This window comes from Ictalurus punctatus, chromosome 22 (genome assembly GCF_001660625.3).
Source record: "Ictalurus punctatus breed USDA103 chromosome 22, Coco_2.0, whole genome shotgun sequence".
Lineage (NCBI taxonomy): Eukaryota > Metazoa > Chordata > Actinopteri > Siluriformes > Ictaluridae > Ictalurus > Ictalurus punctatus.
This window is the reverse complement of record NC_030437.2, coordinates 14407382-14432972: the sequence shown is the minus strand read 5'-3', so window position 1 is coordinate 14432972 and position 25591 is coordinate 14407382. Positions and strand designations below refer to the sequence as shown.

Here is a 25591-nt window from a genome sequence, read left to right as displayed (position 1 = left end):
TTCCCCAGAGCAGAAAACATCTTTACCCATGACTGTTACAAAGCACTGACACTGGAGACTCCTTCCAAAAATGCTAAATAAACATTTCCTATATACCAGAAAAGTTAACCAGGATGGTTCACCATACAAACAATTACATAACTTTTAAAAAAAGAAATCTTTTTGTGCTGAGCGTCTCCCAGTTGTGTGTCCCTTTTACTATCAAAACGATAAAGTACTAGCGTGAGTGTATTAATACACTGCTAACATTGGTGCCAGCACTACTGTCAGAAGTGCTGTTATAGCAAAAGAATCAACATGTTCTAAACAATCCGAATTAAGAATTCAACAGTGCTATAAATCATCATATTATTCATTGCTAGATGATACTGCTCACTGCTAAACTAATTTTCAACAAAAGGCCCACCAGCCACAGATAAACAAACATATCAAAAGAAATCCTTTTCCTATACTGTATGTATATGCAAGTGGAATATTTGTGGTCTCGGACAGGGAGCTTCACCTACAGCAAACACTCCAGTAAGGACAATGTCCAAATGTCTGCCGAGCCCAATGCAGGCACTCTTGCTTATACGAAGATCTGTTTATTTAGGCTTGATCTACCTAACATGCATGAGTCCATACATTTATGTAAAATGCAGTGTCAAGAATCTGTTTCCAAAGACACCATCTTTCAGTTGCACAAAATAAAACCCTATCAACCCTTCATGAATATTAAGAACACTAAGTTCAGAGTGGGTGTTTTTCAGGCTCAAACATCTGATTAATTTTCTACCTCTGAAAACCTGACATCAAGTTATTCATTGCTGCTTAAACTTGGCGACACAGAAGGTAAGTAATCACATCAAAGCTGTATTTTTTATAAAGTGTTTGAGGCCCAAAGCACACAGATGCCCACCAGCATTAAGACCACCAACCCCACCGCCCACTCACCCACACAGCCTGTAACAGAAAAGGCTCTCTATGTCCTGCTCTCATGCATTCTGAAGTGGAATTGAATCAGCTTGTACTGTGTAAGTCAAGCCAAATTTGTTGCATTATACATCTGGATGTGCAGATGATCAGCTGTACATAGATAAAGATTAGACAACAAAAAAATGCACAGTTAAAAATGTTAAGGTTGAAAAGTTTTTATCTTCCTCGCAAGGCTACAAACTGTTTAAAATTGCACCACTTCGCATGCTCACACTTTTTCCTTGTCTAATGTGTAACTGTTCCAAATGAGAGACTGGTTTAATGTCCAGTGTTAAAGTAATCATTTATATGCTTATTAATAGAAACAGACCATAAAACCACATGCAAATTATTTGAAGTACACTGTGACCTCCATAACTTTATTAAAATATTAACCATAAGTCACATTTGTGTAAAAGAGTTAAAGGTGCAGTAAAGTGCCATTAAAAAAGCCATATCCAAAGTCACAGCTAGTTTTATGTGTGGTAATGTTTCCCTCAAATAACCACTAACCTGTCCTACTTTGCAAGCCAGTCATTTGAGTAACAAATCATGGGTTAGCTTAAAAAGGATCTCAGAGAAAAATGCAGCCTCTGAGTATGAGGGCATTTCCTCAGCGTGTCTTGGGCCATTTCCAAAGCCAAAGTTATTCATATTAATGCCCATATATTGCAAATGTTGACCTACATGAAGCATTCAAACTGTAAGTTTGAGGATTGTGTGTCCATGTTATCATACAGTCCATTAAGTAATCTGCATATCTAAAAAAACCAACCCCCCCCCCCCCCCCCCCCCCCAAAAAAAAAAACAAAAAACCAAAAAAAAAAAAACCATCACACCTCCAGGAACAGAGTAGAATTATGAACAATCCTTGAAAACTAAAATTTACTTAGAATTGATGTGACTATTCTAATGTGAATTTCTAAGATGGCATGTGTCTTTTATTCTCAGCCTAGGCACGCATAATTTGTTTACAGCCTAGATTTGAACATTTACATTAAGAAAGGAAACTAAGAAAAGATACACAACCTATGTATGCGCCTCATCTGAATATAACTTAACCCTAACCCTAACCCTATGTAATTGCAACACCAGTATCAGTTAAGCAGTAGCTAATGACCTCAGATTTATTTTTTCATTGCTATTTGAAGGCAGACATTCTGCTGTAGCAAATTTAGGAAACTAAAACCATAGTATCATACCCCCCACACTGTGTAGTGCACCGACGGAAATGACCTGCACAGAGAAACTGAAAATTGAATATTGATATATCACCCAAAGGTCAGCAGGTCTTTATCCTGCAATGAAGGCAATTAAAAGTGATTCACTTTGACATTTTGAATTGTTGGAAGGCGTTCCAGCCCAGTCTGCCTTGATGTAAAATTAAACCCAACTCTTCTTTACATTTATTTTGATAATAAGTGTAGATATTTGAACTGTGAAGGGATCGTTGTTTGCTGCTGTATGTTCTTAAACACTTGAACATGTGTGTTTATAGTAGGATAGCTGCACATTCAAATCCCATCACAGATAATGTCTTCTGCTGCTGTGCACTTGATGGAAACCAGTTAACAGGGTTCTGTCAGTGCTGGACTGTGAGTGGCAGTAACTCACGACTTGGGACATGGTCACTTGTGCTCGCTAGGAAATTCCTTAGTGTCGTCAGGCACAATGGTCTAATTTTAATAAATTTCCATGTCAGGAAAGAAGAAAAAATCTTGAGTTAAGTTTTAAAAGTTTGAACCATAATGACCTTACTTCTCTTTCTGATATAAAATGAAATTTTATTACTTTTGTAACATTAATAATTCTGCAAAGTGAGATCTCATGTCTTTACCATACAATAAGCAATATAAAAGCTGCAGTACTGAAATTTTGCCTCTCTATCACCATCTCTGTTTGAAACATAAAATTGCAAGTTACTTGTGGATTTTTAATTATTTATTTTCTTTTACTTCGTTCGTGCCTCGTACTGCTGATGGTATGAGGTATGAATCAGATGGTATGAGGTATACTTACGGGTTGTATGTTAGCTCCAATAAACCGCCCAAAACATAGAAACTTGATACCTAACTGAATCAAGCAAGCAAGTGTGCTAATGTTAGCTAGCTACCTATTGAGCCACTGAAATGTCTTACCTGATTAGTGGGAAAAAAACATCTCTGTGTCAGTCTTCAATCACTTCAGATCTAGGAGTCAGCGCCACCTCTTTCAAAGCTCATGACGATTTATTCTCATTTCAGCACGGGCTTGGCAAATTCCCTTTATGACTGCAGGCTCTCCACAGTTTTTGCTGATAGAACTCTCCAGATTAAAAGCAGCCATCTCGATGACAAATTTAAATTGCTACAAACACCCCACCATTCTCAGCACCCACACACATGATATAGTAGCTGGCTTGTCTTCTTTCTGTTTATGGATGTGATATAGCCATGTAAAGACGAATGACGTCAAACTGACATTTCCCACGAAATCCGACCTGACAGGTTAAAATATAAATCCTTTTTAAAAGCTTACCATTATAAATCAGGGGAAGGTAAGGGAACAGTTTTGAACACTAATTTTTTTATGTACTTACTCAATAATGGATTTGTGTTCATCTTTAATCAAAAAAAGTTCCGTACAACAGCTTTAAGCCATTTTACTACCCAATGGTACCCAAGCGAGTATAAGTAAAAATATCTTTAAAAAGCTTATTTCATTTTAGAACAACATACACTCAAAGTGTGCTCAACTATACCTTTTCTTGTTGCTGGGGTTGTACCCTTATCTTTTTGACCTTTAAAATGTGTCTTTCACCTGGAGACATGTATATGGTACCATTAGACCAAGATTTAAGACACATAATTAGACCATGATTACTGTTTTGAGTAAAGCTTTAAAGGTACACTATATGCACCTTTTTATGTAAATGATACACACTAAAGGTACAAAAAATGTACTCCCCTCAGTGTCCAGTAAATGTACTCTTTAGTACCCTTTTGTTCTGAGATTGTAGTGACAAGCACCACTGATGTATAATATAAATAGGATGAACTGTAAATGTACTTTTAACAAAGATTTAATGTATATAATTGAAACATAATTACCTTTGAAAATTAAAAATGTAAAGGTACACGCCTGGCACCTTTCTAGGTGAATGATACATACTAAAGGTCCAAAAGATGTACCCTCGAGGGTACCGCCCCAGCGAATAGGAAAGGTACTGTTTAGAACCCCTTTTTTTCTGAGAGTACAGTGACAAGCACCATAGATGAGTAATATAACGAAATTGAATTGACCTAAATGCCCAAAGTAAAAAAGACAAATGTGTCTATTTATGTGTGCAGTAACTCACACCCACATAAACTATTCATTTGTTTTCAGACACAGAACTAAAACTTAATATATCTAATCCGCAGTGCATATTTTACAATCAAAAGCATTATTTTCTGTCAAACAATAATAAGTTTAAATTAAATGCCCCCCCCCCCCCCCCCCCCCCCCATAAGCCAAATGGAGGGCATTAAATGGAGCTAACAGGATGATGGTGAATGGCACTGTTATAAAGTTCTAAAGCTGTAATCCAGACCAGCAGTTTGGTCAGTTTCCACCATCCCCCCTCACAGCCACACCCTGACACAAAAGTCAAATGCTGCATGGAAGAGACCAATAAACTCTAAACTCATCCCACATGCATGACTGCTCCTCAATGAACGCTTGCTCCAGCAATGATAATGGAGGTCTCTAAGTTTAGAGTGGTTGTCTTTCTTTCGGGAATCTTCCTGATGATGGCATTCATTTCATACCACATGAAGATACCTGGTGTGTTTTCAGTGTAAATATTGGTATTTAGCATTGTACTGCTTTAAGAAACATTAAGTGGAACTCATTCAAACATCCAAATAGCATGACTCTTACTTAATGGCCAACAGTTTGCATCCCCTATGGTTTTGGTGTGGAAAATAGTGAAATGTATCTCTGCTTTACAATTTATCTACAGACAAGTATTATTACTTTGTTTTTGTTGCTTGTCATAATGGAGAAAATTTAAAGTCCACTTCATCTTGTGAAGCTTTTACACTAAATTGTACTTGTATTCAATAATGTGGTTTAAGCTACATAACCATGTATACACTTGATTTTGTATAAACTTTGCCCCTTTTTTAGTTAAACTTTTGGAAAGTTCCAAACCCAAAATAAAAGACATACCTGAACACCATATAGAAAGTCTTAAAGACAACCACTTTACACTTTGTCAAACACGATTTGACTGCCCCTTATTAGAGCACAATAAATGGCTAAAATGGGATCAGAGGTCTCCTCTCACCTTACAAAGCACTCAACACTGGTTCTTGCTATCTGATGCTCCACCGTGGCCAAAGAAGTCAAATTATTGGCTCACTGCTAACCAAAAATGTTGGCAGGGTACTCTTGAGGTCAGAGGAAAGCTAAGAAGAATGATAAACCCTCTGTTTAACTCAGCCATAACAGGGTGTGACGCTCTAGACTCAGTGCTTCCCAGGTTACAATGTTTCCATGTCTTGGCAAACACTACACTATAGTCAACGAGATACCATCTGTCTTTTTCTGGTAATCAGAATATCAAAAGATCTTTTCTATTATGGAAGGCTGACTTAAATTAAAATGACTTCACATTTTGTCATAATGATATCATGGTGTGTCAAAGCAGGATATAAATAGATTTTTTTTTTTAGATCCACAGGGAAAAATCAAGACTTCAAAATGGGATCAAATATATCAAATCAAAAATCAAATATATGTGTTTGTGTATATATATATATATATATATATATATATATATATATATATATATATATATATATATACCAGCGTATATTTCAAAGTATATTTCTTGGTTTGAGGTTTGACTTGGAATGGTTTTCTAACAGGAAAGCACTTTTTCTTTACACATAAACTACCAAAGAACATTAGGGGTTGTACATTGAAATATGTCTTTCTACAAGTGTATGAATTGAGGCTGTATTAGAGCAGAAAATAAGGTGGATGTTGTCAAACTTTAGTGTCTTTATTACATTGACAACAAAATGTCTTCTGAATGTTCATACTTTCCAGACCTGCACAAGGAAGTACTCGTATCTTGTAACTTATAATGTAAAATTTTCAAGTTGTAAAAAAAATATCAAACATAAACATAAACTTTGAAGTCCTGCTAGTTCCTGCTAGTGGTTGTTTACAAATGATTTAGATATGCACTGCCGGTCAAGACCAGCAGTTAATCGCGTGATGCCTGTATGCACTAAATAATATATCTACCAGGATGAACAGGGAGGACTCAATGTTTTCTTTTGCTACCTCTGCTGACAAATCCTGAGCCAAAAGGAACCTGTCATGGTGGGAGGTCCTGACTGGGTAAGTAGTCACTCAGGGTTCTGTGTTGTCAGTGTTGGCGACATGCCCGCTGGCCCCCTGACACCTGGCAATAATGACATTAGAGGAAGGTGGAGGAGACAGGACGTCAATGGACAGATTTGTTCAATTTAACCCCTCTGACCCCAGGCCGGCCAGCTCAATCTGTCAGCTGGACCCCTCCCCTTGGCATTAAGTAGCCTCACGGAGACAGGAGGAGGAGAAAGAAGGAGACAGAGGTAGAGAATGATGAGAAATGATGGAGGTGTATATCAGGGCATCTCTTTAAGCTGGAGGAAATGCAGCGTCACAGCTCTTCACAGTGTGAATATTTTCACAGTGTGAATAGTTTCCTCATTAGGGATGTCACTGGATAAGAAGACATTATTCAGGAGGATAATGCATTCTTAACAGAAACTAACACAAGGCTTACAATTGTAAGTGACTGAAAGGTTCATAGGGCGTCTGCTGGAGACTAGAGGTTCCTGCAGGATGCAGCAGAAAAAGTCATGCACATGGGCAGTTTTTACATTCATGCTGCTGTTAGTGAGCATTCAGATATGGAGCTCACAGGACAAACGAAGACCATGGACACACAGGGCTGTGTGATGCAATTACTGTACACTGTTACTTCATTCATGGTGGTCAGGGTTGCATTGGTTTAACTTATGGCATTTCAGTTACATTTGAGGAAATAGAACCAAATAGATTTGTTAGAAATGATCAGTCTCAGGTATCAACAAAAATAATCAGAGTATGAATGGGATTACATTTTTTTTCTGCTTTCCAGGGTTTAAGTGACCAAAGTGGTATGGTTCATTAAAAAACCTGTACTTTATGCCAATCTTATCATGGGTCTAAATCCAAATATAGATACAGATATAGATATGGATATGCATATTTGGAGCACTAAACTGATACAGATACAGATGCATTGCATTACACACCTACTCAGCATACACAGTGAAGCAAAAGAAAAGCGAATGAGCAGACTTGAGTCCAAAAACCCATCTCTTTTCTCTTCAAAGGTTTATGAAGGCTTGCTAATGTTGGCACAACACTAACAAGACAAGATTACATAAGAGAACAAAACCAGGGAAAAAAATGTACTATGTTAGCTGAATCAACACAGGATCAGGTGAACCCTTGGCTTGCACTACACTATTTCATTCCTTCAGCCTCAGCTGTCTTTTGCTTTAAATCATAAATCTCACTTTCTGCTCTCAGGCATGTGTAGCGGATCGTCTACATGCTGCAGCAGTGGTAGCAGCCAGCTGGAGTCAGGCCAACGAAACGCTGCCAGATAAGTCAGAAGGCCACAAGTGTGAGCAAACACGATGGGGGAGAGGTCAAACAAAGTGTAGCATGACGCAGAACTTGGCAAAAGTCTGGGATTTTAAAGGCGGGGGATAACGCAAGCTTACTGAGTATGCAAACAGAGCTGCACATTGAATAGGCCTTTCCAAGATATCGTTCTAATCTGCTTAATAGATCAATTTGCACTTAACTTGACAGAACTTGTCTCCAGCCTGTTTTATGCAGAAGAATGTAACTTCTTGTCTATGGGAAAGAAAATGTGCCTTAAGGTATAAGTGACAAAAATGTTAATAATATGTAACATATTGTACAAAATACTACAAATATCTTCAGCCTTTCTAATTCCAGTCCATCTCTACTTAACAATAATATAATAATATAATATAATAATAATATAATTCAGCCAGTGTCATACGTGACTGTGACATTCCCAGCACTTTCCCCAACAAATAATGATCCCGTAAGTCTGCACATCTGCAGGTTGTCAGTAGGTTTGAGTTTTCATTATAATTTACAACTACAATGTGGAAAATGCAGGAGGAGACTGGATTAGTCATTAGCTGCTCTTTTCTCTCATGTTGCTCTCTTGGGTATGAACACGGTCAATCCGAGAGGGAGACCAAAGACGCAGAACATTTTTGTCAAAAAGATTTACCAAGAGCTTGTGGTCTTCAGCTCTCCAATGTACAATATGCCAATAACGATTTCCTAAATCAGTTGATTAGTTCAAATATGTCCATCCTGTAGATAACATCGACTGGCCTGATAGTAACGATTTGATTGGATTTTCAAAGCATTGATTTCAGATGATCCACCTTGGTATTACCAAGATGTGTGAATTATTTATTAAATCAGCTAATTAAAAAAAAAAAAAAAAGGAATAATGCCACGTTTGTCACGTTCCATGTCACTAACAAGAACATGTACACAGGTGTCTGGAGTAAGGCTATTGATTGAAGGTTAATAATGACTGGAGAAACAGGACTTGTATGTAAGCCATGTGTGAGGATGTGCATATATAGAGGAGGAGCAATTGTGACATATCAACAATCTGGCTCCTGTGTGAAGTCGCCTTTTATGGCCTTTGACAGCAGGGCTTGAGATGCTTACCATGCCCGTATGAGCAGACTTATTAGGCAAGGTCATTTTATGCAGTTCTCTCTTGTTTATATACGGCAACTGCACAAAGACATTTTGCATTGTCTAATCTACACAATCAAGTGCAAAGGTTTGCACACACTTAACACAAAATAAAGAAGATGCAAAGGTTTAAGTTATTGAAACTGTATGTCAATCTCCAGATCCTTATAACAACTGAATTCAAGATTCAGGAACTTTAATGTCATATGCACAAGCTTCATTGTACAATGAAGTTTTAGTTTGCACATTCTCACAGATGCTATAGAAGAAAATAAAGGACACATAACGACAAATAATGTGTTGCCAAAGTTTTGTTGTTGTTTTTAAATGTGCACGTTATTGTGCAACACTGAAACAACATAGCAATGGTAGAAAAATAGAAAATGTAAAAAAGCGATATCTACAGTGGATATTTGGTTAAGGTTAAAGTTTATTAACAGGGAGGACAAACTTAAGAGTAGAAAGCCTCATTATTTTCACCTTAATCTGTTCTGACGTCCTCTCATCTCTCTTTTCACCAAACCAGTTTGTTTGGTTTCAGCAGCATTTCTGTCACAATGTCTAGAGCTGTTTTTTTTTTTTCCAGTGGCTATAGTAAATATCTCTTGCCTGTATAACGTATGTTGTGTTTGAGCATGTATGTGCATGTTTGCATTATTATTTTTGTCAAATGCCTTTTTAGGTATCTGAAATTCAATGTGGATAGCAATCTAGTTTTCCAAATACACGCACAGCCATTTCTCCTGTAATGGCCCCCCACCACCAGTGCACAAGTTCTAACTTCATTATGATAACCTAATTTATGTAATAGATGATTATAAATCAACCCATAAATCAGCAGGCCCATGGCGACAAGGCATTAAATGACAGGAAATCAGTGGATCCATCTCATCAATTCTCTCCTTGTGTAGCCGAACACAAAAACAATCCACAAGGAGGAAAAATCTACATATCATAACATAAATGTGACGGACTGCGGCTCAGTCGACAAATGTGTCCCTTGTGCCCACTTTCTGTTGCACTACTCAAATTGGAGTGCTGAACAAAAATCAGGACGCCAAATAATTGAAGGAAGGAGGTCAGCAAACCTGGGGAGGGGGTGAAGAAGGGATGAGGCAATGAGGAAGGAGTGGTGAGGAAAAAGGCGGGGAGTGCAGGCTATTAAATTTATGACTCAGACTGCCACATCATCAGTTGGGGGTGGGGGGGGGGAGGATTGTTGGGGGTGGGTGTTGGGGGATGGGGGGTGCCATTTCCTTCCTGCAGGAGGACGGGTCTGACCAGTATTGTGTAAGCAGATGGTGAAGATATCATAGCAAAGTATACTTCCACCAGAGCCTCGATTCGTGTTCCATCAAAAAAGAAGAACCCTATGATTGTCATCTAATTCGCTCAGGGCCCACACCCAAAATGAAGGCACTTCCCTTTGTTGTTGGTTAAAACATTGCACAGACTCCTGCGCATTAAAAATCAGGTGTTATATAAACAAGACTAGTTTTGGCAAGCTGCAACAGAAAAACCTCAAAAAAACGAATGATCGTTGTTTTTTTCAAATTTTGTATTAACGCTAAAAGCCAGTGTTATCACAGCTTTAGATCTAGCACATCTTGTTTAACCAAAAAGGAGAAGCTTAATTCACTTAAGTACATGGTTTCCCTTTCACGGAGTATGTAACACCTATTCAATGAAAGTGCTGCTCTGCAATAAAGCAACGAAGTTCGTTAGTATAATGTGTGGATGGGGAAACCATATAAGGCATTACACGTTGACCTTTCGAGCTTAAGATCACACTATCTGTAGGATATATCTATTATTTATAAACTGAGTAGTACATGTGTGGTTATGTATTATGAATGTTGTGTTCCGAGTAACCACAAAAGCCAATGATCACCCTAAAATATAACATACACGCATTGAACTAACATATTTTCACATATACATTTGGCTGAGCCTTTAATAAAGCCCTTAAATAACAGTTATTTGGCTCTGGTGTTGAATAATTAAAGATGGGAACATGAGTCCAGTTTCTCTGAGAGCACAACATTTCAACCGTCAAAACATAGAGCCGTTGGCTAACATGCATACTGTATCCAAACGGAAATACGGGTAGCTCAAATTATAAACAACATTAACAGTGAGCCCCACCCACCCACTCAAAACACTAAACATGTGCAAAATGCTAACATCTCTTTTTAAAATGTATCTTAACTTATATCATCATTGCAGATTCCCTCCACTCAACCAATGACTTCCGTACACCACCAGTGATCCTTTTTTGCTAGCCATACCCCCCGCCTTTGATCTTTTTAATGATCTCTGACCTAGTATGGAATCTATGAGCTGCGAACGCTGTTTTATGGTGAAGTGGAAGCGGGGGAGGGGGCTTCAAGTAGGTCAAAGGGCATCAGATTTTGCTAATGCTAAACAGAAACAAAGTGTCAGCAAGCCCATGTTAGATTTCACAGAAGCAAATGCTGATTAAAAAGGATCATGTTACTCTGCCATCTTAAAGGTGCAGGAACATCTTTTTTTTTTTTTTTTTTTGCATTAGCGGTAGCTGCAGTTGTGTATTATTGTTCAGCTGTCTTACACATACTTTACACCCGTCTTTTAATCAAACCATTAATGTGACCGAGTCTCACCTCAGGCCACGTAAAAATATACATTCTTGCCCATACCTAAAAGTACCAGGGCTCCTAATTGTTCAGTGGGGTTCCTCTACAAATGACTTCCTCTCTGCTATCTGTTATAAAGTTTTATTGGTCTGTGATCACCCCTTAAAGAGGGGCCAGCTCGACTGAACTAGCCTTATGCTCCATCTGATGGCACAAGCAAACCCAATCCTGTGTGGAAGTGCTGACTTGCTCTCAAACTATATAGGGCTCCATTGGCTTTTACTCGCGTTTCTGTTTTTCCCCCTTCCAAAAATGGTCAATATTGATCTTTCATCTCCCTTGTAATCCTTTTCCTGCTAAAGGTTTGTCACAGGCACTGAGGGTATAAGAGTGGAAATGGGGAAGGAAAACAAATCCATTACCTTGTCAAAATTCTATTTAACATCATTAGGCTTCATTCTAGGAGATTTCCTCTGTGGTTAGGACTGGCTGCTTTTTAGAAGCATAGTTAATCATTCTTAACTGAAATGTTTAAAATATTTATCCTTGACAATAGTCAAATTCTTGTAGACTTCTTTTAATTGGGATTGAAGTCATTTACAGAAGAACAAACAGACCTCGTTACCTTTTCTCAAATGGATTTTCCAGCTTTTAAGCAGACACATGGACAAAATAAAGTGAGCAACTGTCATGACTCTGGACTCTGGCCGAGGATGTACCAGATTAGGAGCTGTATCTGGTTTGTACTGATTTTTGTGTGGACTTCAATCTAAATTTACTAATTACTTCCTTGCCCATGTTCCAGGTTGGTGGCAACTAAAAGTGACTGTTTTACCATTAAGATGTCCACAGATATGAGCTCTAACCCAATTAATCCAAGTATTTGCTATCATTAGGTCATAGATTTCTTGCTAACAGACAACTAGCTTAGCATACAAGTTATTTTAAATGAGAGAAGCGTTCATTGCAAAGGTTGAAGACATCAGATAAGAGAAGTTATCATTAGATAAACAACCATATAACTTGTAGATAATTGCTTTTACTATTATTTTAACTAAATCAGATACTGGAGAGTATCGTTTAAACAGGTGGACTCTTTAGCTATTTATTTTCACTAGTTACCTAGTCTTGTTAATTTCTACCAGAATTTGAACAATATAGCTTTCAGCATTCAGTGACCACTTTATTAGGTTTATTCAAGTGTGTAAAAAATTAGACAACAATAATTTTCAATCACCAGAAGGTAACTTTAGTTTTCATTCAAAATGCTTCATTGTTCCCATCAGGCCTGATAAATCATTTGTACAGCTGTGGGAGATGAATGGGGTGCAGGGGTGAAAATCTGTTAAACAAACAGCCTCCAGCTTCCAGTATAGCCTATTAACCGTGGCCTGTTTCTCTGCTGGGAAATAGCGCTGCCTTCCCCCTGATGCACAACTCTTTTAGCACGTGGGTGTTAGTGTATCCCCGTTTTCAGCTAAACAAAAGTCAATTAGTTCCATGGCAAGAGAATGTTCTAGGGGTTTTAAGGTGAACTGAAACGAGATACAACTTTGCCTGGCAATTGCCTGTGAGACAAAAGTGGAGACTGGGATTGAGAATTCTTTTGTCAAGGTAGGGGGCGTGGTGTCACATGGCTGTGGAATCCAGACTCTAATTGACCCCTGAATTCATCGTAGGCCATTAAAAACAAAGCAGGCCCTCTCACCTTCATGCGGGATGAGAAATAAATAAATAAGACATGCTTGTGGCAGATGAGTTACAGTAATTCATGATGTCTGGATCCTGGATTTGGACAGTCTCTGAAGGATGACACCTGAGCACTTGATGTGTCTTTGTAACAATGGGCTTTGAAATAAATACATGCTATCAGCAGAATATCCTTCATCGTTTGTTTTTCATTGAAACAGCTTTAACAATATCATCATGCAGAGAGTAATTAAGGCCTGTTTATTTATTTATTCCATACTTTATATTTTTCAGGATTTGATTAGGATAAGAGTGAGGACAAGGCTGTTGTTAGTTCTGTTGACTGTCTCTACGTTAGAGAGTTACAACTAGTAAGACTGGGAAAACGTTTCTCATTGTAAAGCAGGGGGTGGGGTGAGAGTGAGACTCGAGTGACAGAAACGGTGAGCATAATGGGGGATTTTACTAACCTCCTGAATCAGAGACGAGGAGCCACCACCACCACCACGGAAAGGAACACTTGAATTACCCGCCTCGCTCCCAGGCTGGCTGTCTTTTCCTGACTGAACACATGTCAAGGGCACAGTTGAAATCAAAGCAAGTGGTGTTTACTCACAGAGCATCCACATTTGATCCTTACATACATATACAATCATTTCTGTGTAACATCACAGAAAGTCCATTAAAGAGCAAATGAAAAGTAAAATCTCAACATAAAAGTGGTGAAAAATGCATTTTCTATACTTTTATATGGTTATGTGGTGTCTAATTGTGCAATAATTCTGCATTCTGATGAAAAAAATGACAATTGTATTCCTTTTTCCTCTTCCCCTCAGCTCCTTTTTACCCCCATCTCTCTCTCCTCCAGTTGCAAAGGGATCAGTTGCTAAACTGAATTAGCAGGCCACTCAATCATCAAAACAAACAGACCTCCTCTGTTAGTGACATTAGCAGCGAGGTAATTCACTTATGTTACACCGGACGGCCCCTCTGCACCACAGTCAATGCTCTGGTAGATTTGCATTCAAGGTTAAAATCCACACAATTTCCAATCGATTACGCTACTTAATGCTACTATTTAACTATATTCCTGCCCTGGATGTTCCAGGCTGTGAAAATGTTAGCAAGCAATGTTAACATTCTGACCACTCAGATAACTTCCATTCAGTTACGTATGAGTGTTTTGGCCAAATGTAGATTAGTAAAATCCCAAAATAAAAGAGTAGTAAGTATAATAAAAACGTTTTTACTCATATTAAGGGACACATAATGGCGTCACCATTTTGTTTGGCATCAGGAGGATGGACATGTGCTAATTTGAACATTTATGAGAAATTTTAATCTGTCACAGACCATCCACTGCACGTGTTTCTAATTTATTCAATTATACAAGCTGCATAAGAGCTGAATTTCCATAAAAAATATGTCCAGTATGTCCAAGTTTTAGTGGCTGTTAATTAAGATTACGATTTTGGCAACTGAGAACAAATATTTGTTAATTATGGTCAACGTGAACCCATTGGCCCCGACATCCCACCCTCCCACTCTTGACATTCTTCCGGTGGATACGGCCCACCCAAACCAATCAGGCTGCTGTAACTCAATAAATTGGTGTGTTTGTGTGGGGGTGGTTGAGGAAGCTAATCCTGGAGATGTGAATATCTGATGCTGCCCCTCAGCCTGGATGCTCCATGTTTGATTCCTGCCTATCTTATGTTACCAGTCCTTCCTGTAATTAATGCTGACATACAGGGCCATATGGAGCGAGACTGATGACATGTGACCTGAGCTCCCTCCTGTATCTCTACTGTAGGCACAGGAATGTTTTTATTTATATAATATGGAAATCAAGCAATTTTATGTACAGTTGGGTATCTTATTAGTGTCTATAAACTGACAATGACTGAAAACTATGTGAAAGATTTTATGAAAAATCTGTCAGATTTGTTTTCAATCCTTTACTTAATTAGTATACTACTACTAACAGCTAAATTGTAGCTATTTGTACATATCAATAATCACCAACCCATTATATCAAATAAGTCCTCCTACTTTTACTTGTTATTCAATGGGAAATGGGCACACATACTCGACATGAATAGTTTTGGATTGTACCACACTATTTGAAAAGCAATGGTAATGCCAGTCTTGGTAGTACTAACCCTAATAAAGAAAAGACTATAGGGATTTACAGACCTTCTCATGCAAATTCAGATATTGATTATCTTCCTGAATAGTAATACTGAGATTATCACAGAGCTTTCCCTGCAGTAGTTGGCAGAGACAGGTGTGGAATAAAATCTGTTGCGTTATATGTGCACATTGTATTGTATGTGCAATTGAAGGCCACATACTTTAGCCATCAAAAATACATGGCATTAGCAGGCAGTATGGGTGAGACTGTAATAATACATGTAATACAAGGAGGACATAAAACCTTCTTCAGGGGTTGAAAAATGTTGACCTGTAGTTTTGCGATTGTCATTCCAGTACATCTCAAATATTTCAAAGCAAACTATTAAGTTGTTGGACCTGTATGTGTATGTGGCCCAAAATATAATGTTTGCAGACTATCAGGCAACTGAGCATGGTAACTTTCAAAACTAACCAAGACTAAGCCATAATGTCCACAGCATGCTGACTTTATGTAAAAGACATTCATTTGCTTACTAAAGTTAAAGCACTGTATCACATGACCTCCCCCTGCATTTGTGTATGACTTTGACTGCTGGTGGCCAAAACTGCTGGTGGCCAAAATTCTAAATAGTTGCGTGCCTAATGACATGCCTTCAGGTCCAATGCGCAATCCAAAGCCACAACCCTTAATTCAAAGCAACAGCTTTGCAATCCCTTGACACCAGGTTAGAGAGAACTATGCAGCTACTGTTAAGCTCTGGCTAACGATGCCATGTGGCCTTCGCATTGCTCAGTATCACACCTCGTTCTCAGAATCTGGGGTAGGGAACTGGACATATGTTAAAAAAGCACTCCAGACCATTAACTAGGGTCCAGGGACTGGCAGTAAAAGTTTCAGAGAAGACTCAAAACATAACAGTGCCCTTCAGATCGTGCAGACATATACTGAAGCAATGGGAATGAAGATCAAATGTATAGATTAGTGCGTAAGAAAGGTCTTCTGAGTTGGAGTTAATTTTTGGAGTAATTTTGTTGGTGTAAACCGAATTCATCAAATCTTTTTGTTTTTCATATCAAAATGACATGAACAAAATTTTGGCCCAGTAATCAAATTCTATGATGAAACATGACGAAAACTTTTTTCCTCAACAAAAATCTAATAAAAAAGTAAAATGTTACAATGTTAGTATACCTTAGGTAAGCTATCTATACTAAATCTATACTAAAATTAGCTACACTAATGTTAATGAGTCGTAAACATACTTTCATACTCCTAACTTGTTTACTAACATTCTGGTGTTTTCATGTCATAAAATGTTTTATCCCCTTTTTTAATTTTTTTTTTTTTTTTGCCATAGCCTGTTAGCCTAACATTAACTAGTTACAGACCAAACTCAGTCACGTTGTTGCATTTACCATACTTGTTCCAGGTGAATGGAACATAATAAGTACGACTAACAAGAGTGAGAAGAGTAATGTTAAGTAAGTGTGTTCACTTCCTTATGAAGGAGCTGATGAATGTTAGGAACACAAACGTAGATGTATGATAGCATTTTCTAGCTGACGCAGAGCCTTTCTTTCAGCCACTGCATATTAAAAAGGAAGAAAGGGTCTGGGAAGTCAATGTCTACAAGGTTGTTTTTTTTTTTTAAATTGGAAGTTTATACATTTGTTCTTTGGAGAAAAAAAAACTACTTTTTAAATAAAGTCGTTTTCGTCATTTAGGGACAACTACAATGGAAAAAAAAATCAGGCAATTTTTCATTATAGTTTTTTTTTTTTTTGTCAAACCAAACTAAAACTAACAATAACCAACTCAATTAAATACGACTAAAACTCGTATGTATCATCAGCAAAACGACCAGGAAAACGACTAAAAACAGAACATAAAATCACGGTTAGCTAAACTGCAGTTTAAAATGTAAGCCAGTTTCTAAAATCATCAACAACGAATTGGATAAACTGACCAGGCCGGCCCAGTGACTTCATCCAATTTCAGCAATACTGGGCTAACACAAATAAAATCTAACACTTGCATAGAGGAATGCTGTTCAAACAAGCCAGTCAGGCTAGGTTTTTAATGAATAAGGAGACCTTTGCTGACAAAACACAAGCGCTTCAATGGCACATTGTGTCCCTAAAGGCGTTTTATTGGCACTCCTTGCTTGAGTTATGGTGAAAAAGTTCCACGCATACTTTCACTCACAGAGCTTGAATGAAGAGCAGAGCTTTGACAAACACAGCTTTAGAATCAAGTTTTCTCACAACAGGCCAGTCACCCAGCAACAACCAAGTTTTTTTTGTGTATTTATGGATGAGCTGCTGATCTGAGTTTTAAAAAGCTGTCTCAAATGTACTCTGAGTATAGATATTGTGGTTTTTTTTTTTTTTATAACAAGCTTGCGAACATTTTTCCTAAAATGGCAGGAATGCTGTTAAATTTTTCCACTGATGGCACATAGTCCAAGCGAGTGATCACTGTTTACAGTCAGGCTGACACTCCACAAGACATTAGTGTTACTGCTGCTGGGTTTAAAAAAATCATGACCTCCTTGTCATATAAAGCCTTTTGTTCCATAAATATGTTTCAGGTCACATGCTGTGCAGCTTAATGACTTTCTGAACACCATGGCATGGTCAAAGCTCTACAATCAAACAGAAGGGGTTGCCACAGGGTTGGAGTGGACTCCATAAAAAAAAAATTCTTGTGAGTTTCTGTAATGTGTGTCTGTGCATGCATATGTCAAAAACAGCCAAACATGAATGGGTTTAAATCCATTTATACTTGGACTGCTTATTTGAAAATATCACAATACAGAGGATCCTGAGACTGGATGACCAGTCTCCTTCTTCCTTCTTCCACCGATCAACCTCTGGTGCACATGGACAAATGGGTACATCCCCCCCCCCTTTTAATTGTACTGCAAAATAAAGAATAGGTATTATGAAACCTCTTCGTGTTATCAATGTTTATTTAATCACAAAGTCTATTTTGGCTTCCTGTCTAAGAAGGAACTTCTCCTTCCTTTCAGTGATTTCACAATTGCTTCATTTCCCTTTTTTTGTCCAAGAAATGTTCAGCTACTATCTTCAGTTCCTCTGAGTGTGAATTAGATCACTGACAGCTGCTTTTATACTGAGTAATCTGTTTCACATGTCAGAAAGGTGTTCACTGAAAGCTACAACAGATGTTTTGGGAATGTTCAGGTTGATAGTTTAGACCATTTTATAAGACGCTAATGAAAATCTGCTACAATGACTGTATAGCCGTAATAATGCATAAAACCACATTACTCTTACAGCAAATACTACATTAGAGTTAACACTTTCAGAGTTAAGAAGCCAACCATTAGCCCAGATCTGCCAAAGCAAACAAAAGAGGGAAACACAAACCTCTCTGCAGGCTCCTGTAGTGAAATCATACACCGATGCTACCTTACCATCACCCCTTCATCAATTCCCAGCCCCCTCTAAAGTCTTGTTATGGGGAAAAAGCAATTCCATGAGTTTTTAGTGTTTGCAAAACATAGCATCAGGACAACAAGGGCAGTGGGGAGAACTTCCCTGAGCCCTAAATGCAAAGGTCAGGTTAAACCAAACAATCAAATAGTTTCCTGTTCATGGACGATGGAAGATGCACATTCTGTTTTATTGGAGCACTTGTTATATGCAGAATGATTATAATGGGATTTAAAGGTTGACAGATTAACTTTAATTACCAAGTTAAAGGGAGGATATAACTAACTATACCATATTGAAAAAAGAAACATCATGCTTACCAGTATTCAATTTTAGCCACATGCTCACAATGCTCTTTGGAGTAGAAATATATAAATATAAGCCAAACAAATGAAATAAATCAGGCAATCATAATGGACTTATAGGCTTATGAGAGCCATTCGGGTGAGTAAATGTGAACATCTGCAGTAGGTGTTCCTCTTTGTAGACACACACACACACACACACACACACACACACACACACACACACGTGCACATTTGTATGGCCGGATTGTGTTGAAGTATGCAGTTTGCTCTCGTTTCGTAATGTCTTGGCAGCGAGCCGACACAGACGCACACTGCAAGAGATGGAGATTCCAATGTTTTTGGTCAAGAGCCAAACTGGAATGTCACCAGCTCTAGTTTTCTGCATGCCTGCCAAAACATCCACACAACTTCTCACTTCTTATTCCTCTCACCTCACTCTTTCTTTCAAACAACAGATGATGATATGGAAGGCACTTCCACTTTTTCTTTTGAGTGTGTACCTTGTCCTTTGATTCTCCCACGGTTTGAGTTTTTTATTTAAGCAGTTTTATATAGCCTACTAATGTCAAACCATAAAAAACATAAATAACCTGCAGCATATGTACTATGAAACAAAATAAATCTTATTAGTCATTAATCATTTATTGTAAATTTAAAATATATTCATTATTGCATGTAGAAAAATGAATAACTAATGATTAATAAGATAAATATATATATTTTTTAGAAATTTTGTCTTTCCTGCTCAAAAGTCAAACCGTGCTTAATCTCGCAAAGCAAAACAGACAAGCTGGCTTTAGTCCCTGTCATAAATGTAAAGATAAGAAACGTGGTTACTGTGTGCAATGAAATGCCCCGCTTCCCTTCAAGCCACATCTTGTTCTTATTTCAGAGTGTCATTTATTGCCTTTAAATTTGGTTTTCTTGTGCAATGTCAAAAACAGGCAGTATACCGGCTCCACTGAGTCTGCCAAATGCCACAGGCATCCTGTCATTGTTTCTGATTTGTGACAATATCTTAAAACCCATCACAAATTGCATCTGTTAAACTTCTGTTAAATTAATTACGTGTTAGGAGAGACTGCGCAGTGCATTTAAAGTTAGCGCATTTGATAACAGTTTGCATTTCAAACAGCTATAATTAAGATGTTTGATAAAATGCTTGCTATTTGAGTATATATTAAAACATTACAAGCCTTCCTTCATATTTTTCATGTTAAATTCAAAGTATAAACCTTGCATTGTGTATTGTGTATTACACAATTAAATAAAATACACAATTGTGTATTTTAACATATTACTCAAAGTAATACAATACTTTATACCATAGCTTACACCATTTGTTTTCCAAGAAGAGCTGATTTCACATGAGAAGAAGAAGAAGATAAAGAGGAAGAAGAAGAAGAAGAAGAAGAAGTGAAGGGATCCTATAGCCTCGTGTTCCATTATATGACCCTCAATTAAGGCTAATACTCTTATTTGAATTTAATTTCTATGCTTAGATTACACCGGTGCATACACTAATGCAGCCCCTAATGTACATTTCTCATTTAGCCCTGGCTGAGGATGATCTATCATAAATAAAGAATGAAAAGTCCATCCAGGCCCACTCTGTATAGATCTGAGTTAGCTTAAGAGCTTGGCCCTTGTTGTATCAATCTAAATTATCCTCAGGGAACACACTTGAGCTATCTTCTGGGGAAGATTAGAGGAGCAATACACCAGCACGATTTCATGGCATAACGCATACACATATTCAACTACATGTCTATAAACACCCGCAGCCTTCTCTTATCATTTGCAGAATAATTATCAGCAGAAACTGCCTAATCATTAACAGAGATCAAATACAATAAAACTTTTTGAATAGAAAACTGCAAATGGTTTTGATAAGGAAAAGTAATGAGTTGCTTGTAATCACTTATAATGAGTTGCTTGTAAAAACCTAATGTTTTCTGAAATGTGAAGTATGCAGGAGGCAATGCAACTTCCTAGTATAATTCCCAGAATAATGTTGAATCAGCACCAATGGCACTTATTTTATTTTACACTATTGATACAGTGTTAATCTAACTCTTTTTTAAGTGGTGTATCCCAACTATTTAAATGCAAAACTGGTGCTTTTTGTTGTTGTTGATGCGGTTTTACCTGTTTAAACTGCTCCTCGTATGTCCACTCGTGGTGTTGGGGCTGCGCGTGCGGAGACTCGGGCTGCCGCGCCACCGTGTACGGAGCCTGAACTCTGGAGAGCGCATGCGCGCTTTTCGGCGACTCGGTTTCTCCGGTGCGCGCGGCCAGGCGAGGCGCGTAGTGCGCCAGAGGTCCTTCGAAGTCCTCGCCATCATTCGCGCTGTCTTCCTCCATGTCTCTCTCGTCTTCGTCGTCGTCCAGGGCGGTGCGCTCGTCATCCGCGTCCGAGTCATCGGTCGCGCGCGGAGCTGCCGCCATCCTGTGCGCCGCCAGAGCTCCCCGCACCGACGCCTGGTAGTGGCGGAAAGCGAGCTCTTGTTGCTGCTGCTGGTGCTCTAAAACAGCCCTGATGTCCTTGTCCTTCTCGGATTGGCTTCGCAGCTTCTCCTCGAGCGCCAAGCGGGCCGCCTGCTGCCTCTGCAGGTTCTCCATGACAGCCTCGAGCTTCATGCCCGCGACGCCAGGGGGTTGATGCGAGTGCGCGCCCGAGATGTGGCCGTGTGCACCGGGAGCCGCCACCAGCAGCGGCAGCGGGGTTGCAGACGTAAAGGCGGCTTGCTGCATAAACAGTGATAAATCAAGAACATCAAGTCCGAACCACAACACTAGAAATGAATGTAGGTAAACAAAACGTTCCTAAATGCACGCGCAAACCTCGACATAGGCAACTACCAAAGTTATGACTGAAGTTACGAAACTTCTTAAAAATCTGCTTAATTAACCTAATATAAAGAAATGATGGCCTTTTTGTTTTTGTGGAAAATTCGTATGTAAACAAACGTAGGACTGTACCAAACAGGAACATTCGGACTCTTTATAAACAAAACAAGCAGGCAAAAAGTTGTGAAAATCTGTAAATCTATGTGTATTTCGGTGCTGAGGCAAAAGAAATCTCTATAAGAAAGATCCCAGATATACAACAAACTATTACACATGATTAAAAAATCCCGCAAAGGTCCGATAGGCTATACATTAGACTTCCGAGCAACGTGACTGGAGTCTATCAGACTACTGAACAAACTAGCAACAAAGTCTAATTCAAGATCCAGTAGAGAAACAATATCGCGCGCGCAGATCTTACATTTAGGTTGTTTGTTTGTTTACAAATAAAAGATCACATCGGATGCTCACCAAGGCAGATTTAGTTGCTATGCTCGTGTTGTCAACCATGCTTCTTCCCCCGTCTAAGGCAACGACCTGGCTCAAATCTGTCCCTCTTCAGCTGCAAGTCAGACGTCCTTGTAGTCCTGTTTCAACATCGAGCTGCTGCGATCGCGAGGAAATTAGTTGTGGGGGGGTGAGGTTGGGTGGGGTGGGGTGGGGGGATAACTCTCTTCTATATATACATACAGTATATCGGTTTTGGGTTGGCAGGACGAGAAGCTTTCGGCAACAAGTGGCAAACTGTAGGTAGAATGACCTCTTGAGGCGAGAGAGATGAGCAGCTCATGCTGCCGAGCGCCTTCCTACACGTCAATGAGTGATAAAGCACTGAGGGCAGGGTCTAAAACCACTAACCCAGGACACACACAAACACACACATACACACACACACATGATTTCACCTTGGTTTACTGATGAGACACTTGACTCACACACATCATACAAACTTCATCTATACACAAATGATTCAAAACTTTTATGAATATTAGGAACAGTGCTAACACTTTTATAAGTTCAATAAATATGTAATATATCACTAATTAACTAACGCTTTTAACGCAAAGGGTAGCATTACCACCTCACAGATCCAAAGCTCCTGGTTTAAGTTGGCGTCTGTGTTGAGTCTTACGGGTTCTCTCCACGTTCGTTCAGGATTCCTCGGGGTTCTGTGGTTTCCTCCTACGTGTAGGGAGATGAATTGGCTATGCTAAGTTACCCATAAGTGTGAATAAGAGTGAGTTCTCCCACCTTGCGCTCTGTGTTCTGCATCCGGTGCAACCCACTTTGCCCAAGATAAAGCGGGTACTGAAAATGAGTGACAGAACAATGCTTTCACACTGATTCATTAATACATGCACTTATCCTTCTAGCGTCATGAAATGACAAACCTTAACTGCACACCCAATTCTAAAGTAAACCCTAATGTATGATATTGTATATGATAAGTAAAAATATTTTTAAAATATACAAATTAGATTTTCACCTGTGCTAGGAAACACATTATTTGTAATTCAGTGTTCTCAAATCACCTCTATCCATGAATCTATGTTAAGCCTTAATAATTACTTTTATTTGCACATGCCACAGTCTTGTGTGTTTGAATATATCACCCTCCTGTGAGATCATCATACCTATTTTTAACATCACACCTATAAAGTGGTGTGATTTGGATCATGTGATCTCAAAGGAACTTGGTCATGGTGTTGGCTCTGCATTGCATATTGTGAATTGTCCCCTAAAAATACTTTAATAGCTTAATGTGTTACAACGGTATGAGTTAACCAAATAACACTTAACCATTATCATTACTAATGGCTATTCGTATATGACTCAGACGCTGTTAATGTATACACGTCATTATTTTCTGATACACTTAGGAGCAGTACATACAGTGGGGGGGAAATAAATATTGAACGCGTCAACATTTTTTTCAGTAAATATATTCCCAATGAGGCTGTTCACATGAAATTTTCACCAGACTTTGGTATTAACTCAATAAATCCATAGGCATATATAAAGAAATCCAAACATTAAAGTCCAGAAATGAAGTTATGTGTAATAAAGTGGAATGACACAGGGAAAAAGTATTGAACATGCTAACTGAAATGTATTTAATACTTAGTGGAGAACCCTTTGTTTGTAATGACCACTTCAAGATGCTTCCTGTATGAAGAAATTAATTGGCCGCAGTATTCAGGTGTGATTTTGGTCCATTCTTCTAAACATATTGCCTTTAAATCTTGTTTAATTGGATTCAAGTCAGGTGATTGACTGGGCCATTCTAAAGCCTTGATTTTTATTCTCTGAAACCAGTTGAGAGTTTCCTTTGCTGTATGCTTTGGATCGTTGTCCTGCTGGAAGCTCCACCTATGTCTCATCTTCATCATCCTGGTGGATGGCAGCAGATTCTTCTCAAGAATCTCCCGGTAAAGGGCTCCATTCATCGTTCCTTCAATTATATGAAGTCTGCCAGTACCATGCAATGAAAAACAGCCCCACGCCATGATGCTTCCACCTCCAAACTTCACTGTTGGTATAGTGTTTTTAGGGTGATGTGCAGTGCCATTTCTTCTCCAAACATGGTGTGTAGTATGAGAGAAAAAAAGTTCAATTTTTGCTCTCGTCTGACCAGATTATACTATCCCAGGATTTCATAGGTTTGTCCAAATGAGTTGTAGCAAACTTTAAACGAGCTTCGACATGCCTCTTTTGACATTCTTTAGGAGTCTTGCGGGGTGAGCATGCATAGAGGCCATGGCGGTGGAGTGCACTCTGTGACGATGGCACCTGCGGCCTCCAAGTGTTTCTGGAGCTCTTTCCGACTGGTAATTGGCTCTTGGGCTACTCTTCTGACTATTAATGATTAGCATGTTTGCTTAGCACCTCCAGAGCTGGAGGTTCGAATCTGTCCTGCATGTGTGGAGTTCTCCCCATGCTTTGGGGGTTTCCTCTCCCAGTTCAAAGACATGCATTGTAGGCTGATTGGCATTTCCAGATTGTCCGTAGTGTGTGAATGTGTGTGCAATTGTGCCCTGTGATGGGTTGGCACCCCATCCAGGGTGTCCCCTGCCTTGTGGATTGAGCTCCTTGGGATAGACTCCAGGCTCCCCCATGACCCTATATGGAAAATAGATGAAAGAATGGATTACTTGTTCTGCCCAACATACTAGAATGTTGCTGTTTAAAAAAAACAACAACAACAACAACAACAACAACAACAACTATTTGTACATTTATGCTTCAAAAGCAGCTTTGAACACACACACAAACACAAAAACACTCACACACACACACACACACACACACACACACACACACACACACACACACACACACACACACACACACATACACAGGATTCTGTTTTAAAGTTCATAACAAGTGCCAGAAGCTGTAGTCATCACCGCGATGTCTATCAAATGACTCATTGACCTCAATTTTCAACTCTATCTGTAATTCAATCTGTAATTTGTCTATATTTGTGTGGCTTTTGTTTATAGCTCTCTATCATCATGGAACGACTTATAGAAAGTACAACACTAAAACTGGTACAATAAATCTCCTTCACAGGGATTAAGTCATTTGTTAGGAATTGTTTCAGTATGATTGCTCCTGTTTTAAATGAGTTCGCAGTGCTATTATAAGCCCTATTATATGCTGTGTGCCTTCTTGACCAGGACCCAATTGTCTCAATGTGATGAAAAAACAAAAATGGTTGAACCCCCCACCCAACAATAATTAAATGTAATG

At 38.7% G+C, this 25591-nt stretch overlaps 1 protein-coding gene across 2 annotated transcripts in view; it reads right to left on the bottom strand.

Annotated features, from left to right (window-relative positions):
• Positions 1 to 22648, bottom strand: part of arid3c (AT rich interactive domain 3C (BRIGHT-like)) — a 64183-nt gene extending 41535 nt beyond the window's left edge. Inside the window, exons 1-3 of one of the 2 annotated variants that reach the window (XM_017452408.3) lie at positions 22310 to 22648; positions 21137 to 21736; positions 13556 to 13648 (exon numbers count right to left, since the gene is read on the bottom strand). In XM_017452408.3, coding sequence (XP_017307897.1) covers positions 13556 to 13648; positions 21137 to 21736; positions 22310 to 22348 — 732 coding nt within the window. In that variant the 5' untranslated portion in view covers positions 22349 to 22648. The remainder of the gene's footprint in view (positions 1 to 13555; positions 13649 to 21136; positions 21737 to 22309) is intronic. The other variant, XM_017452409.3, reaches the window with a different exon arrangement.
• Positions 22649 to 25591: the final 2943 nt, after the last annotated feature.